This window comes from Macadamia integrifolia, unplaced genomic scaffold, assembly GCF_013358625.1.
Source record: "Macadamia integrifolia cultivar HAES 741 unplaced genomic scaffold, SCU_Mint_v3 scaffold3139, whole genome shotgun sequence".
Lineage (NCBI taxonomy): Eukaryota > Viridiplantae > Streptophyta > Magnoliopsida > Proteales > Proteaceae > Macadamia > Macadamia integrifolia.
The window spans coordinates 3,102-20,292 of NW_024869238.1; the positions used below are offsets into that span (position 1 = coordinate 3,102).

The following is a 17,191-nucleotide window of genomic DNA, read 5'->3' on the forward strand; positions in this document are numbered from 1 at the left end:
GATGAATGGAGTTTGTCAAGTGACAAAATAAAGTTTTGAAAATCTAGAATTAGTGCTATGCAATGGTGCATGAAGGATATAAGAATGCAGAGAACATATTGACATGTATAATAAGGTATTTAAATAAATTTGAGATTGATATTCAACATGTCTCTAACCCATTAGGCCTACAACTTATCCAACATTCAATTGGACATACCCAATTGTCCATGTAGTGTAGCTTTTTCATATTAACAAGCATGCTTGTTTTACCAAGGTAGGTAATTGTAACTTAGTTATATTGAGGGTTAATGTCGAGGGTTAATGTCGACAATTCTTGGTTTGGTAGATCGTCATCTTCATTGACCAAATGTCAATCTTACCATCCAAGGAAATCATATGACCCATCTTGTGTTAAAACATTGAACCATGTTGCTCCTTTTCATATTTATTTTAATTTTGGGTTTATCTAGGCGTCATTATGCCCAGTGGATTATAATGTTTCACTATTTGTCACTTGGCAGTAGGATACAAATTAATCCATATGATAGAAGACCCCTCGTACATCTCAATGGCCAAATTTTGGTCCAAAATAAGCTAGGATAGGTGCATAGTAAAATTACCAAATTTATACAAAATAAATAAACAAATAAAAATTAAAATTAAAAACCAAATTGTGATCAAAATGGATATGAATAAAATATACAAAATTACATTTTTTGTAATCTTAGCTTCTACTCATTTTAAGTCGAAATTGTACCAATGAAATGCTTACGAGGTCCTCTGTCATATGAATTAACCTATGCATTTTTATGTGGTAAATAGTGAAACATTATACTTCACAAGCTATAGTGACATAAACCTTTATTTTTTAACCAAGCATTGCAATGATATTTCCCATCTAAGATCTATTTGTATTAGAATTTTACAAATCAATAGGGATAGTCGAACCTACATGTGCCCAAAATTCAAAATATATTACCACGTGGCAAAAAACTTACCTATGTTGCCTTCTATACTAAGAGGGAAAAAAAAAATCTAAAATTATTTGGTCAAAGATCAAACCAGCAATTTGGGTGCAAAATGTTGTCTAAATCTATACCTAAATTTTGGGTGAATAGATTAGATATCGCCACCCCATATGGAAGAGGAAGTGAACTAGGTCAGATTTTTTAATTAAAATTACTAAACACATCTCTTCTCCATTAAGGTTATGATAAATATTTTCTATGGGTACTTAAAAAATCAATTAAATCAACCGCACAAGAGATTAGCAGTTATCTTAACAGGGACGATTGTAGATAGATCATATAGTTTATTAATAAAGTCTTACCTAGTTTTTTTTGGTAGACAGAAGTCTTACCTAGTTCACCAATATTAAATTAAAAAGATTCCAATCTGATGTCCTATTCAGAAGGTATATATCATCTAACCCCACACATTATTCTATGATTCTATCCATTTGATTAAATTCTCTATTTTCTTTTCCCTTACGCGTATTCATTTTGACCAATTCAGGTGGTCTTCAAATGAATGTGAAAAGACTCAATTATTCTTCGTAAATAGGTATTTTCACGTCCTACTGTGTTCGATCATAGAGGGTAGGGGCGGATAACAATCCCTCACCATTTTTTATATTCCCACCCCAACCCCCACGAAAAGAAAAGAAAATTACTCCAATTTCCTTAGTTGGACGTGACGGATTCCGGGATATTATATATTTTATTTAAATTATATAGTGGAATGCTGACGATGATAGCACTGCCACGTCACTCCTCGAATAAAACGCACATAGCGTGACGTGACGGCTCGGAATATTTTCCCGGTCATCATAGTCAAAATCATCAACACGTGTCGTTCATGGTCGAGAGAGGCGGTTAGATATTACGATACAAGGTAGGGTCCACTTTGTATTTAGGTTGAATTTGGATTTAATTTGAGTTTCATTTAGAGGGAAAAAGTAATTAAAAACAAAAAAAGAGAGGAGAGAGTGGGAGTGGAGTGGAGAGGAGAGGCAGCTTCGTTCGCCTTTTTGACCCGACTTCTTAAGAGAAAGAGAGAAGAAGAGGGGTCTCGCTTTCCTCTCTTCTTCTTACCTCTTCTCTGGTTCTTGAAATAAGGGTTGAGAGCGAAGAAACTTCATTGTGAAAGCGGATCGAAGTCCTCCACCAAATCTCAAGTCTCTTCATCAAGGTATGTTGCTGATCTTCTTCATTTGCCGTTTCTTCAGTCGTTACCTGCAGAGATTACCATAATTATGAATATAAAGAGCCTAAGATTGATCTCTTTCAGAGAATTTGGAATTTTCTTTTCCGTATTGGTTTAAATCTATGGCAGATTTTGTTGAATGATGTTAAAAGATTTCATTTTTTTTTCCAATTCCATGATTGACGGTTTCGTGTATAGTATCATAGTTTCTAGAAGGGTTTCCGAACAAACCGTGGACTGATTCTTCATTTCTGGTTGATATTAGTAGTATTTCGAAATGGGTCGGTGGTATTCTGTCTTTTTAGAATGGAAAATGGTGATATTATTCATCCAACTGTTGCTTGCGAATTCCTTCTTTCTTTGGGGGTATATTTGATAGATTTAGGTGAATCGAGTTTGTTGATCTAAACTTTTGGTCCTGTAATTGTTACAGAGGGGGAGTATAGAGAGGAACGGTTAAGAGCCGGACGTTTTTTATATTTGGTGGTTCTAAGAGGAAAGCGGCCTAGTTTGTCATGGACGGAGAAGAATTTCAGGGGCAAAAGGGTGGTTTATTCTATGGCCATTCGATTTCAATTTTGCTTGAAGCGGCGGCCTCAGATGATCTGATCAGCTTCAGACGTGCTGTGGAAGAAGATGGTTCTCACGTTGATGAGACCAGTTTCTGGTACGGGAGGCTGATAGGATCAAAGAAAATGGGTTTTGAAGAGAGAACCCCTCTCATGATCGCTGCCATGTTTGGAAGTATTGAGGTGTTGGCTTACATCCTTGAAACAGGCCTTGTGGATGTCAACAAGGCTGGTGGTAATGACGGTGTTGCTGCCCTTCACTGCGCTGTTGCGGGTGGTTCTGCTTCTTCGCCTGAAGTTGTCAAGCGTTTGCTTGATGCGTCTGCTGATGTCAATTCCCTTGATGCTAACGGGAACCGACCCTGTGATCTGATCCCTCCGGCTCTGAAGTTGTCCTCCTACAATTCAAGGAGGAAAGCACTGGAGATGATGTTGAAAGGCTTTGGTTGTGTTGAGGATGGATCGGTTTCTTGTGATGAAACTGATAAGCAGAAGGATGAACTGCAACAACTGTTGCAGACTCCCCAAACTCAAAAAGATCAAACCGAGAAGAAAGAGTACCCAATTGACTTATCCCTCCCAGACATAAAGAATGGGATCTATGGAACTGATGAGTTCAGGATGTACACCTTCAAGGTGAAGCCTTGCTCAAGGGCTTACTCTCACGACTGGACCGAGTGCCCATTTGTTCATCCAGGGGAGAACGCAAGGCGCCGTGACCCAAGGAAGTATCACTACAGCTGTGTTCCTTGCCCAGAGTTCCGCAAGGGGTCGTGCCGGCAAGGGGATGCCTGTGAATATGCTCATGGTGTGTTTGAATGCTGGCTTCACCCAGCACAGTATCGAACCAGGCTTTGCAAGGATGAAACTGCATGCACCCGAAGGGTCTGCTTCTTTGCTCACAAGCCTGAAGAGCTACGCCCCTTGTACGCTTCGACTGGGTCAGCAGTGCCATCACCCCGATCCTCTGGTGCCGGCATCTCTTCGATGGACATGGGGTCGATGAGCCCTCGGGCTCTTGGCTCCCCTTCTGTCCTGATGCATCCTACTTCTACACCACCAATGTCACCTTCCGCAGCTTGTTCCTCTCCCATGGGTGGTGCACTGTGGCAGAACCAGCCTAATCTAGTGCCACCGACCTTGCAGCTCCCTGGGAGCAGGTTGAAATCCACTTTGAGTGCCAGAGATTTGGATTTGGAACTTGAATTGCTTCGGTTAGAGGGGCACCATTCCCACCAGCAGCCGCAGTTGATGGATGATATCTCTACCCTCTCTTCTCAGTCCAGCTGGACCAATGCCTTGGCCACTGCCGCAGCCTTGGCTAAATCATCTGGTGGTCGAAACCCAGACTACAGTCGGCTTGGTGGTCTTAAGCCTACTAATCTTGAAGATGTGTTTGGATCTCTCGATCCTGCAATGTTGTCTCAATTACAGGGTTTGTCACTGAATGGTCCCGGTTCTCCCCAGTTGCAATCTCCATCTGGATTCCAGATGCGCCAGAACATGAACCAGCAGCTCCGGTCCAGCTATCCCTCCAACTTGTCCTCTCCGGTGAGGTCATCATCGTCGTCATTTGGGCTTGATTCATCCGCAACAGCAGCAGCTGTTATGAATTCGAGGTCTGCTGCCTTCGCAAAGCGGAGTCACAGTTTCAACAATCGGAGTCCCGTCACTCGTCCGGCAGGACTAATTACTCCTGCAAGTCCAATGTCTTCAACTTTTTCTGAATGGGGTTCACCAGATGGGAAGGTGGACTGGGGTATTCAAGGAGAGGAGCTTAACAAGCTGAGAAAATCAGCATCATTTGGGTTCAGAAACAGTAGCAACAATAATGGTACAGCTATGGTTTCAGCAGCATGCTCCACAGTTGATGAACCAGACTTGTCATGGGTGGAGCCTTTGGTGAAGGATCCCCACCAGCCTGTGGGTGAGCAGCAACAGAACCAGTATCATCTCAACAGTGGGGGTTCTGAGATGCCATGGGTGGAGCAATTGTACATGGATCAGGAGCAGATGGTGGCTTATTGAATGGCTCGAGCTACCTAAGTTCCTTCCGCCCTTTTTTCTTAAAATCTTGTCTTGTTTTTTGGAATCTTTATTAATATTCGTTACTAGTTAGGGGAAAAAAAGCCCAAAGGGAGAAACTTGAAGAAGAAGAAGAAGAAGAAGGAAGAATAGCAGGAAGGAAAGGAGTCCTGCTCCTAAATTTAAACAGGTAATCTAGCTATAGGATTGAAGAAAGGGTTTTAATTGGAACTTGATGTAGTAGAAGAAAGAAAAGTGAAATTCTTTTTGTTGTGTTGTTGGGGGGAGGGGGGGGGGTGTGTGTGGGTGAAGGGGGAAGGGGGAATTCTTTTGTGGGTTTATATTTTTAGGTTGGGAGAAACTCAAGGAAGAGGTCTTTATCCTGAGAAGACCAAAGAAGGTGTAGGAGATGGATGAAGAGCTCGTAACCAGATGAGAAGGGTTTGTATAAAGCATAAACATCTTCATCAACTATTGTTTATAGCTATTTAATATATCTATCTATTCATTCGTAATTATGAAATGTGCCTATCATGCATCTTTTCTCCTTGTGGATTTCTAGGTTGTGGAAAAATAAGAATAGCCGATGTGTAGTTTCTCTGGAGAATCATCCCAAGAGGGTGTAATATCAATACTTTCCAGGGAGATTTAGTGGAAGGTTTATGACTATGGCTTGGCCTCAATATTTGGGTAGTGGCCTAGTGGGAGGTTTTGTGGATATTGCAATACTTGAAAGGGACACTACATGTTAAATCTCAAGTATAATGTAACCAGAAAAATACCCATTTCAATCTTCAAAGGGCTTGAAATTTTAATGATATATATCTTATTTACCTAAAAAAAGAATTGATGTATCTTATTCTGAAGGTTGACTTCTTTTCTCTCTCTCTCTCTTCATAATGGGCTGGTGGGACGCACTGTGTTTTTTGCTCTTACCAGTATCAGCTAATGGAGATCAGAGGGGACCCAGACTTGATTCTTCCTTCAAAGCGGTAGGAAAAGGCCAAAGCGGTGGGCTAACCCTGGCAGAAGGTGGGATGTGGGGTTAGTATGCTCTGCCTGGTTTTATTGAATTGTCAAACTTCAATTTGGATTTGGATTCAAATCTATCTAATCGGTCGACATCTGAGTGATACGGGACGATACCCCTATTTTATGTTTATAATCGTTAAAGCCCTCTCAGCAAGCACTAGGTACCAAATTAATTTTTGCTCGTTGACAGCTCATGACAGTTGCATTCTCCACTGGGTATTGAACGGATGATATTATATAATGGGGCCATGGTTGTAGGAGCACCTAATGGTACACAACAGCTGCACAAGGCTAGGAGAGCGGTTCAGGTTCACGTACCATGGATTTAGAATCGATTTTCTCTTTCTTCATATAAAAGATTTTAAATTCACGGACTAAGAACATTGTTTTCATACATAAACCTGATCTATGTCATCAAGGCTAGAGGCAAATATATCTGACCCATCTATGGTTGTCTAGGCTCTGTTTCACTACAGGAGAAGTTGGGAAGGGGAAATGAAAGAAAAATAAGTAAAGAGAAATATTTAGATATGTTTTTAAATATAAAGGAGAGGCCCGAAGGGATCTACATGCTACCTACTTATATTGACATGGAAAGCTAAGCATATATAGGCCTTGGCGATTTGTAATGCTCAATGGAGTACCTGCCTAAGGGTTGGTTATACATTTAATGAGAAGAGGGGAGAATGACTCTAAGAGGCAAGTACACTTGCAACATGTATTTTTTTTCCCTAAAACATATATTACTTTGAAGAAATATTTGTATTTCCCTTGCAACCTGGCACAAAAAAGACTTTCTATAAAATATATTTTACTTCCTAAAAAAAAATAGTTGTATCTTTCTTGCAACTAAATGGAGCCAAAAAGATCAAATTCTGATGGAGGGGATTAGTTTATCAAGGTTCCTAAGCAAATACCCTTGTTTAGGGATCTTTTGCGATACTTTTCTTTTATATGGACAGTTTATTTTATTTATTTATTTCTTGAAAAATTTATTATCACTCCCCTACACTTGGCCTATATTTATTAAAACTCCTCTACTTTTTTTTTTTTTTTTTTTTTTTTATACTCCCCTATTTTTTTATGTTTACATCTCTTTCTTTCATGCTCTTTTTAAATACTCAGATTACCCCTTCTTTTCATCTGTGATTTATTATACCTTTTTTAAATTGACTGGTTCAAGATTTGAACCAAACCACTTACTTTAGCAAAACAAGGGGGGTAAAAATAAATAAATAATAAAATAAAAATCAGAAGCTTGGATCCCTTCTTGGTTGAGAAGAAGGCATCTCCTCGTTGCAAATTTCATTCTCTGCAAGGCGGGGAAGACAACTCAAGGTTCTCTCTCTCTCTCTCTCTCTCTCTCTCTCTCTCTCTCTCTCTCTTCTGTGTGTGTGTATGTGTATGTGTGTGTGTTAATGGGGTTTGGGATTCTGTTTTTACCTACTGTTTATTGGGGTTCCACTAACTCTTGTTTACTAATATTCTTCTGGGAAAGACAACGTAGACAACTTGGACAACTAGCCTCTTGTAAAGGTAATATCTCTCTTACTCTTCTTCTTGGATATGGGTTTTCTGTTTTCTTCCATCAGATTTTCTATTTTCTACCATTCTTCCCCAATTTTTCTGTATCAGATTGATAATATGGGTTGCTTCCAATAATTTATCAGTTAATTGGACTGCCATTGAACATGAAGTATAAATTGTTCAGCAAAATAACTCTTTTTTTGCATTTTGTTACAATACAGAATTTACTGTCCTGAATATTGGAAATTTGAGATAATAAAGAAAAACAGAAAATTAGATGAACGATAATGCCCCTTTTTTTTTTTTTTTTTCATGCTTGGTCTGTAGAAGCTTCCTGTGATGGCCGCAGATCACACTTTTACAATGACATCATGCCACTATAAAAATGGAGAAGGTAACAATGTTGCAAGGGAAAAGACTGTAAGGGAACAACATCCTTTAGGTTTGTCCAAAGCAACCTATGCACTCCTCCATGAAACCAATCATTATTAGTGGATAATCAATTAACTGATTCTATTATGTTAAATTTGTCACTAATCCCATAACCTCTTTGTCGACACGATCAATAGAACTGAAGCAAGTAATTATGGAAGGACAAGCCCGTTGGCTGTTTTCTTGGATTGGTAGACCCATGATTTGAACCATTCAATTTTAAAAATGAGTAGTAGGTTAATGTGAAACGAAGGGGTAATCTAGGTATTTAAAAAGAGCAAGGGAGAAAGAGTGGTAAAAACAAAAAAGCAAGGGAGTAAAAAAAAAAAAGAGTAGAAGGTAAGATAGTATTAGTGAATATAGGCCAAGTGTAAAGAAGTGCTAGTAAATTCCCCTTATTTCTTTTATTCAAGTTCAAGGGGCTATTAACAATTATATAGTAGACGTAGACCCACATAAGGGGCCAAGTACAAATCCATGGAGGAGTCAACAGATGTCCAAGGCCACACTTCTTGGAAAGCAAAGAAATTGGTGTAAAGTGCAACCGATGCACTTCAGACGAGATGATCAAATGACCATCCCTAAGGCAGGTCCACTAAGCACCATGGATTTAGGGGACAGTATTGGTGAGTATCGATCAGTTTTGGCCTTGCTTTTTTAGAAAAAGTAATGGATTGGAATTATTCGGACGGAGAATTATTCTATTTTACCCCTTATTGGGTTTTTTGAAACAATACAGATAACCGATCTGGATCGGATCAGAGATTGGGGATCGATCTCAACCGATACAATGCCGATACTTGAAACCAATATGACCGATACAATGCCAATACTTGAAACCATGCTAAGCACTGTAAACCGCCAAGCCAAGGCCCAAGTGTACACATGGGCACAATTGTTTGCGTACCCTCTTGCACAATTATATGGTCCACCACTTATATGGGTTTCAACTTTCATCCAATAAAATTTTACTCTCATGTTGTACTGACTTCATTTGCATTTTAATCCATTTGTTCAAACGTCTAGAATGATACATGTAAACCTCCAAAATTTTAATCATGTTTAGATGATAGCATGGATAACATGTATGGGTCTAAGTAAAGATTACAACATAAAATTATATAAGATGTTAAGAAAAATGTTTAATATTGATTAAGCCTCTTGATAATTCAAAATGAGTCACATTATTTCCCATCTATTTGATTGTTCAAAAGTAGTCAAATTTTCTATTTAAATCATCCAAGTTGCATATCACCCCATTAATAAGCAACTTCTCAATTGGTTTTAATCGAAATTTAACGAATGAGATGGTTGTGGAGTCCTCTATCATATGACCTCTTATGACAATCTAAACTCTAAGGTCTTCTACATGACAAGTTTTAATAGATTCCAAACATTGCTAGACTGATATTCTATGATCCACATTATAGCCCTATGATGTTTATTTTTTATGAGAAGAGATAACTACTATAAAAATAAAATAGATTCAACATCAGAGTTTAAGGACATTGAAAGCTTATCCACCATTGCCTTGACCGCCCACTTCTGGGCAATATAGGTCTTCTTTGGATCTTTTCACAATACGAACATTAACAAAACATTCTATAAGTTTATACCCATCATACACCAAGTGAAAAACTTGCCAGTCATTTCCTTATATCCCTCTACACTAGCTAGTCTATCACCTCTTGACAATCTGTCCAGAGTCTCCAGACTACAACATACATCAACCCCTACTCTTTTGCTCCTTGCAACCTTTGATATACTCCTTGTAATTCTAAGTCTTATAAATTCCCTACATAACCTTTGTTCACATACGTTGCAATAAAGTGAGACTAAAACAAAAATAGAAAAGCCCAACCTACCTCTCTGGATGATTTCATATAGTTCCCATCATATATAACTAAAGGGAAAAATAACCATATAGGTCTGGCGTAGGAAATGCCTAGAAACAGGAGGGTATGAAAAGACCGCACAACACTCGTGTGCATTAAATATGTTCCCGCCTATGCTCTCATTTGTATTCACACCTGGCATTTCTTGCATCAGACCAGCAAGATTCTTTCGCCCATAACTAGACATGATACTCTTGATAAGCTATTGCAAGTATTTTGCTCCCACACTACAATGCTACATCATGCTAATACTGAGGAATTATGGTTGTCGAAATATTCATCAAAAAAAAAAAAGTTTAGAGATAGTTTTAACTATCAAAGTGGGGATTGGATTCTGCTAACAGAAAATAACCTCAATACCACATATTCATATAAAACAGGAGAGAGAACAAAGATAGAGAGCTCCATTTCATGAACTTTACAGTGATAAGTGGGTTCCTATGGCAAAGCAACACACAGTAGCACTGGTGGACTTGTGGTGGTGAGTGGTAACACTCTGGTCCCCAACCCAACCCAACCCAACCCATCCCAACCCCTGTTTTGCATTAGGTTGGTCCTGGTTTCCTAGCAGTAGTTATGCTGAAGCAATCTGAATGGAAGGTACAGTATCAAGTTTGAATTTAAAGGCACGAGAGACAGAACACCTTACATAGTACAAACCCATTGAACATAGAGAGCCACAGGACGGCATGGAATGTACATTTTTTTTGTCTTCTTATACTGTGGAGAAATTCCCTATTCTTTCTTGTTATTAAATGCTCTCTGTTTTACTCCTCTGTCCACTCGACCCACGATATACTTTCATGGATTTCCACAGAGCTTTTTAGTTCACTTCAATAAGGAGGAGCCCATCTCATTACCTTCATCTACCACCAAGATCAATGAGAATCATTCTCATTTTGTGTGATCGTCTCTTTCTAAATGTATTTTTTTTTTCCATTATATCTTAAATGGAAATGCAGAAGAAACTCTGTAGATATATACACAGTTCATACAGTTCTTCTCCTTCGGTCATTACATGGATGTAACTTCAATACAGTGATGGAAAAAGTTAAATAGTCAAAAAAGAAGGAATTCTGTAGAGTTTGTTTATACAAAGTTATTACATGATCTCTTCAGTCATTACAGAACAAATTCTTGATGGAAGTCGGCAGAGTTCATCAATGATCTCATTTACAAGTTGGTCAACTATTTGTAGACCAAACTCGATCCCTATCTCTTCAAACTCCTCCAACTTTGACATCTCTTTGGAAATCCAGTTTGAACCCACCAAGTTTTCTTCTGCTAACTTGCAGATCCCTCCCCACAGCTCTACATTGTCCTGAGTATGACAAATAGCCTTCTCTGATTCGCTATCGTTCCTGTTAGTCCCTCTTGATTTCCTGTCTTCAGAGATTGAAATACGGGGTAAGTGTTGAGATGGGCACTCATCAGATTTTAGAAGTTCTGCTGAAAGTTTCCTCCTTGAATTGGAACCTCTTGGCTTCACACCTTCCTCTGTCATGAACATACACATTTAAGAATTTCAGAAACTTGGTAATAACTTCAAAAGATTAAATACTGTGAAACCATAGAATTGAGAAAACAAACCTGATATGGGAGTTCTGGGCTCGATCAAAAAATCACCCAGATCAAGAACAGAAACTGGGCTCGTGTTCTCGGTGTCAGATTCGGGTTCGATTTTCTTGGTGAGAGATCGGCTCTGTCTCTTCTTTGGAGATAATGCTCTTTCTGTAACTTCTTTTTTGTTCTTAGACTTCGTTGGACTAACTGTCCTGGAAACATGGATTGATTTTCTGTGAACTTCCTTATTGTGAGGAGGAGACAAACCCGAATCCTTGATTCTGCTACTACCATTACCGGCTTTTCGACAGTGCTTATCAGTGATCCTCTTCATTTTCTTGCCATCTTCCTTGTAAACCTTCCTCTTGCTCCCTTCCTCTTCCTTGTTCTTCTTATTCTTCTTCTCCAACACTGTCTCTCTTCTGTTCTCCTTGTTTTTATTCACCTCTACCCTCCTCTGCTTCAAATCTTCAGAACCCATCTCAGATTTCTTCCCCTTTGATCCAAAACCCTTACCTTTTACAGCCACATTTTCAAAGCTGAGCAGAAAGAAATCGTCGTTCTCTAATTGTAAAAAAGTAGGAGGTTCACGAAACGACAAAGACGTCCTGACCCGTCGATGCCTCCCTTGCATTGGGTCAAATTCAGACCAGTAATCTGCAGAGTTCACCGACCTGCTCCGGCCGATTGTATCTGGAGTCTTCCCCGTCGGAACCCAATTCAGCTCCGGCAAGGATTCGAGACCCATTAGCCTGGCTACTATCCCAGGTGTTGCAGGAGCTTCAATCTTCTCAATCTTGGAATCATGGGGCTGAACTAGCTTCAGGAATTCGGCTTCTTTGATTTGATCACATGGGTATGTAGGGAGACTACCAGTGCAGAGGAGACGACGTAATATACCGGACAAACACCCGGTGGTGGCACTTCGGGAAGAACCCAAACTGCCATCAAAGGAAGACGGGCTGGAGGAAGAGGAAGGAGAAAAAGATAATGAGATCTTCATGAGTGTTTTACCAAGTGATCGAGAAATGTGAAAGAGAACAGTGACCTGGGTCAGATGAATTTGAACTAAAAACAGAGTAATGAAAAGCAACAGAGAAAGATAGAAAGAGGGAATCAAAGAACAGTAGAAAAAGATAAGAAATTTGAACAAAATAGAGGGAAGAAGGAAAAAAGTAGGGGGCAATGGAGGGAGTGAGGGTAAGTAGAGACTTAGGCCACTGTGGCCAGTGGCGCGGGCTTTGTGTTTAAATGTCGATACTTTTTCTGTAATTGATAAGTGTTGATGGGATTGGTTGAGACTTTTAACCTCTGAAATCTCTGATATTGAAATATGGAATTTTTATTTTCCAGTATTGAATTAAATTATTGGGTTTTGAGACTTTGAGATCGAGAATGAGAAGATTAGAAAAGGAATACTTCAGAGAGTGTTCACATTACTTTCACATTTGAGACTTTATAAAACCAAAAAGGGTGTTTGTTAGATGGGGATAAGAGTCTCACTGAGCCATTCTCTCTTGGCCATCAGTAACTCTCAGAGGATTCAGAAAAAGGCTTTGCTGTTCTGGGTTTTTCTGGGGCTCTTTTCAGTGTTGTGTGGGTTCGTACAGCCGACGATGCTGACTTTGGTCGTTCAAAGTATGCTCCCGAGGGTCCAGTTGTGTGGCCCTCACCTCAATCCTCACAGTTATTTATGGACCTCTCATGTTCCTTAGTCCAAACTGCCGACCATATTTGCAGCTTCACACCATACCTTTTCTGTAAAAACAAGAAATTTCTTCAATATCGTTCTCCCACTTAGCAGAAGTTTTTCTATCTTTGACTGCTCTTTTCCAATTTAAAACAAGCAAAAGGAATCCGTGTCGGTGTCATTATGTGTATAGGTTTGGTGAGAAGAACCCAAGTCTACTTGAGGCCTGTGCATGAAAATTTTGATAGAGATATTACTCACTGTATTGCGATACATAATAACAATACTCCTGGGCCAGCTGTATCTAGTTCTCGTTCAGTCACTTAGTTTGATTAAAGTTTGTTAGTTGTTAGTTACAGATAATACTCTGTATTTTAGTCTTAAGTCTGTCTTGAGTTCTTGATATATATATGTAATTACACTGATCAATAATATAATCTGTGAGATATTCTTCATGGTATCAGAGCCCTAATGCTCCACTGAGCTCCCTCTTTTTTCCTTCTTTGCTAATGGTGTCTTCCGTTTCTGCAACCAGCGGCGACGCCGCTTCTTCGCCGCTCATCTCTGCTAATGTCTCTCCTCAACTCCCTCTCAAATTGACCGCTACAAACTATCTTCTATGGAGAGCACAATTCCTTCCTCTCCTTCGTGGTTACAATTTGATCGGTTATATTGATGGATCGTTCCCTCGACCCGAAGCTGCGGATCTTGGTTCTCTTTGGGATCGGCAAGATCAGTTAATTCTCAGTTGGATTATATCATCTCTTTCTGAATCCACACTATCTCATGTCGTTCGTGCATCTACATGTTCTGAAGCTTGGGACATACTTGCAAGAACGTTCGCGCCATCTTCGAGAACCAGAGTAATGGATCTCAAGGACCGTCTACTTCGACTTCAGCGGAACAACGATTCTATCACTGAGTATCTACTCTCTGTTCGAGCATTAGCAGACACGCTGGCTGCTATTGATCATCCTGTTGGAGATGAAGATCTGGTTCTTGCAGTTCTTCGTGGCTTAGGTCCTGAATTTCGTGATTTTGCAACCTCGATTCGCCTGCGACCTAGTCCAATTTCCTTTGTTGAGCTATCTGGTTTATTACTTAGCCATGAAACCTTTCTCCGATCTACTGAGGATGCCAGTTCTGGTATTTCCACTGCAAATCTGGCATCTGTTGGCCAGTCTCAACGTTCTTCTCAGTCCTTTGGAGGCAATCGAAACCATTATAGAGGCAATTACAGAGGTTATCGTGGCAAATCGTGGATACTACAGAGGTAATCGAGGTTTCCGAAGCCAAAATCACACCCAAGATCAGAACAATTCCTTCTCACAAGGTAATTCTCGTAATTGGGGCCACAAATCTCATGTGCAACGAGGTTCCAACTCTCAAGATTCCTTTTCACTATCTTCTCAAGGCTCTACCACGACGACCAATCAGACTTCATCTCCATTTCTTCACTCTAAGATGCCATGCCAGATCTGCAATTATAATGGTCATCAGGCGTCTCATTGTCCACAACGGTTTAATCAAGCTTTTCTTGGTATCAGTTGTTCTAGTTCTTTGTCATCTTCTTGGTTGCTTGACACAGGTACTAACAATCACCTTACTGCAGACATCAGTAACCTTGCAATCAACTCCCCTTATCATGGTTCAAACCAAATCATTGTAGGGAATGGACAAGGTTTGTCAATCTCTGCCACTGGTTGCTCTGTGCTAAAGTCCTCTGATCATTCTTTTCGTTTAAATCAAATATTGCTTGTTCCTCAAATCTCAAGAAATTTGTTATCTGTCTATCAGTTTGTCAAGGATAACAATGTTTCTATTGAATTCTTCTCTTCTAATTTTCTAATCAAGGATATTCCGACGAACAAGATCCTCTACCGCGGCCTGAGTGAGAATGGGTTGTATCAACTGCCTATGCTTCCATCTTCACTGTCTTTGTCTGCTGTTCGTGCACCTGTCGTCGACTGGCATTGCCGCCTTGGTCACCCATCTTTTTCGACGGTTCGACACATCATTTCTACATTTAGTCTTCCTACCTCAACCTTTGTTCATGAACTGTGTGATGCTTGTCAATGTGCAAAAAGTCACAAATTACCTTTCTCTGTTTCTGATTCAATAAGCTCAAGTCCTTTAGACTTGTTACATTGTGATGTTTGGGGACCTGCCCCTGTTGTTTCCATTGACAATTACAGATACTATATAGTTTTTGTGGATGATTTTAGTCGCTATTGTTGGCTTTATCCCATGAAACAAAAATCTGATGTGTATTCCATCTTTCAACGCTTTGAAATACTAGTTGAAAAATATTTCTCCCGCTCCATTAAATGCTTACAAACTGATGGTGGTGGGGAGTTCACATTGCTGGATCCTTTTCTTAGTTCTAATGGTATTTCCCGCCGTATCTCTTGTCCTCATACACAAGAGCAAAATGGAATGGCTGAAAGAAAACATCGTCACTTGGTTGAATCTAGCCTTGCTCTTCTATTTCATTCTCATCTTCCTCCTCAGTTTTGGTCTCATGCTTTCCTTGCAGCGGTTTATCTCATCAATCGTCTTCCAACTCCTCTTCTTAACTACAAATGTCCTCTTCAGTTACTGTTTTCTACTAATCCTGATTATCACTTCCTTTGTACATTCGGCTGTCTTTGCTATCCCTGGCTTCGACCTTACAACAAACATAAATTAGATCCTCGGTCTAAACCTTGTATTTTTTTGGGCTACTCTTTATCTCACAAAGGTTACAAATGTCTTGATCCTTCAACCAATAGACTGTATGTCTCCCGCCATGTTACTTTTGACGAATCTGTGTTTCTTTTTTCTTCCTCTCCCCCAGCATGGGATATTACTTCCCCAGCCACTGTTGCTCCTTGGTTTATGGAGGCTCCCCCGATATTACTTCCTTCATCTCCTCCTCTATGTCCTACTGCTCCTAGTTCTGGTCCTACACCTGTTCATCCCAACATTTATGGACCTTCTTCTATTTTAGGTCCAGTTCCTTCTCCTTTTGTTTCGAATCCAGTCCGTTCTTCTGGGCTTCCTTCTATATTGGGCCCTATTCCTTCTCCCACTCATGTTTTTGGGCCTATACCTATGGTTCCTCTTACATCCAACTCCCCACTAGTTTGTTCAACCTCAGATCCATCTTCCTCCTCTTCTTTATTTGATCATGACTCCCAATTACCTAGTGTGCATCCTCTACCACCTACCTCTGGCTCTGTTTCGTGTCATCCAATGATCACGCGGTCTCGTACTGGATCACTTCGACCTCCACAACGCCTTACATTAGCTGCAACCAAACACCATCTACCTGATTTGGTTGAACCGACCTGCTATAGTCAGGCTATGAAATCTGCTCCATGGAGACAGGCTATGCAAGAGGAGTTTGATGCCTTACTCCAAAATGGGACATGGAATCTGGTTCCTCAGACTTCTGGACAGAACATCATCGGCTGCAAATGGGTATTTCGCATTAAACGAAATGCTGATGGGACTGTTGAGCGCCATAAGGCGCGCCTAGTTGCAAAGGGATATCATCAAAGACCTGGTCTAGACTATTCTGAGACGTTCAGCCCAGTCATCAAACCTGCAACGATTCGGGTCATTTTATCTCTTGCAACTACCTTTAACTGGCCCCTCAAACAGTATGATGTTAGAAATGCATTTTTACATGGTGATTTGCTCGAAACTGTATACATGGAACAACCACCAGGTTTTATCGATCCCACTTGTCCGACGCACGTTTGTCATCTTCACAAGTCACTATATGGCCTCAAGCAGGCCCCGAGGGCCTGGTTTACTCGTCTCAGCTCTTTCCTTTTATCATATGGTTTTGTGGCATCCAACACTGACAGCTCTCTCTTCATCTATCGCGTTGATGATATGGTCATGTTCTTTCTTGTGTATGTTGATGACCTATTATTGACAGGGAATAGTTCTTCCGCCATAGCAGCTCTCGTAAAGGCTCTCTCTACCACATTTGCTCTCAAAGAACTCGGTGACTTACATTTTTTTCTTGGGATTGAAGTAACTAAGTCTGATGCTGGTCTCTTTCTTAATCAGTAGAAATATGTCACTGATTTGCTCCAATCCACTAACATGGCAGGTGCAAAGCCAATTGCTACTCCCATTTCTACTGGATCTTCTTTAAGTCTTACTATGGGAGTTCCTTTAGCTGATGGCACAGAGTATCACCGTGTTGTTGGTGCATTACAGTACCTAACGGTCACTCGGCCTAATCTGAGTTTTGCAGTTAATAGAGTTGCTCAGTT

At 40.1% G+C, this 17,191-nt stretch overlaps 2 protein-coding genes across 2 annotated transcripts; one reads left to right on the forward strand and one right to left on the reverse strand.

Annotated features, from left to right (window-relative positions):
* The first annotated feature begins 1,961 nt into the window (after nucleotides 1–1,961).
* On the forward strand, nucleotides 1,962–5,036 carry LOC122067814 (zinc finger CCCH domain-containing protein 66-like). The gene is made up of 2 exons (XM_042631658.1): nucleotides 1,962–2,172; nucleotides 2,621–5,036. The coding sequence occupies exon 2, from the start codon at nucleotides 2,703–2,705 to the stop codon at nucleotides 4,782–4,784; it is 2,082 nt and encodes a 693-aa protein (XP_042487592.1). The 5' UTR covers nucleotides 1,962–2,172; nucleotides 2,621–2,702; the 3' UTR covers nucleotides 4,785–5,036.
* A 5,588-nt stretch (nucleotides 5,037–10,624) lies between these two features.
* Nucleotides 10,625–12,625, reverse strand: LOC122067815. Its single transcript, XM_042631659.1, has 2 exons — nucleotides 11,258–12,625; nucleotides 10,625–11,164 (listed from the first exon to the last, which is right to left on the reverse strand). Exons 1-2 carry the CDS (start codon nucleotides 12,231–12,233, stop codon nucleotides 10,770–10,772), a joined length of 1,371 nt encoding a protein of 456 aa, XP_042487593.1. The 5' UTR covers nucleotides 12,234–12,625; the 3' UTR covers nucleotides 10,625–10,769.
* Between the last annotated feature and the right edge of the window lie 4,566 nt (nucleotides 12,626–17,191).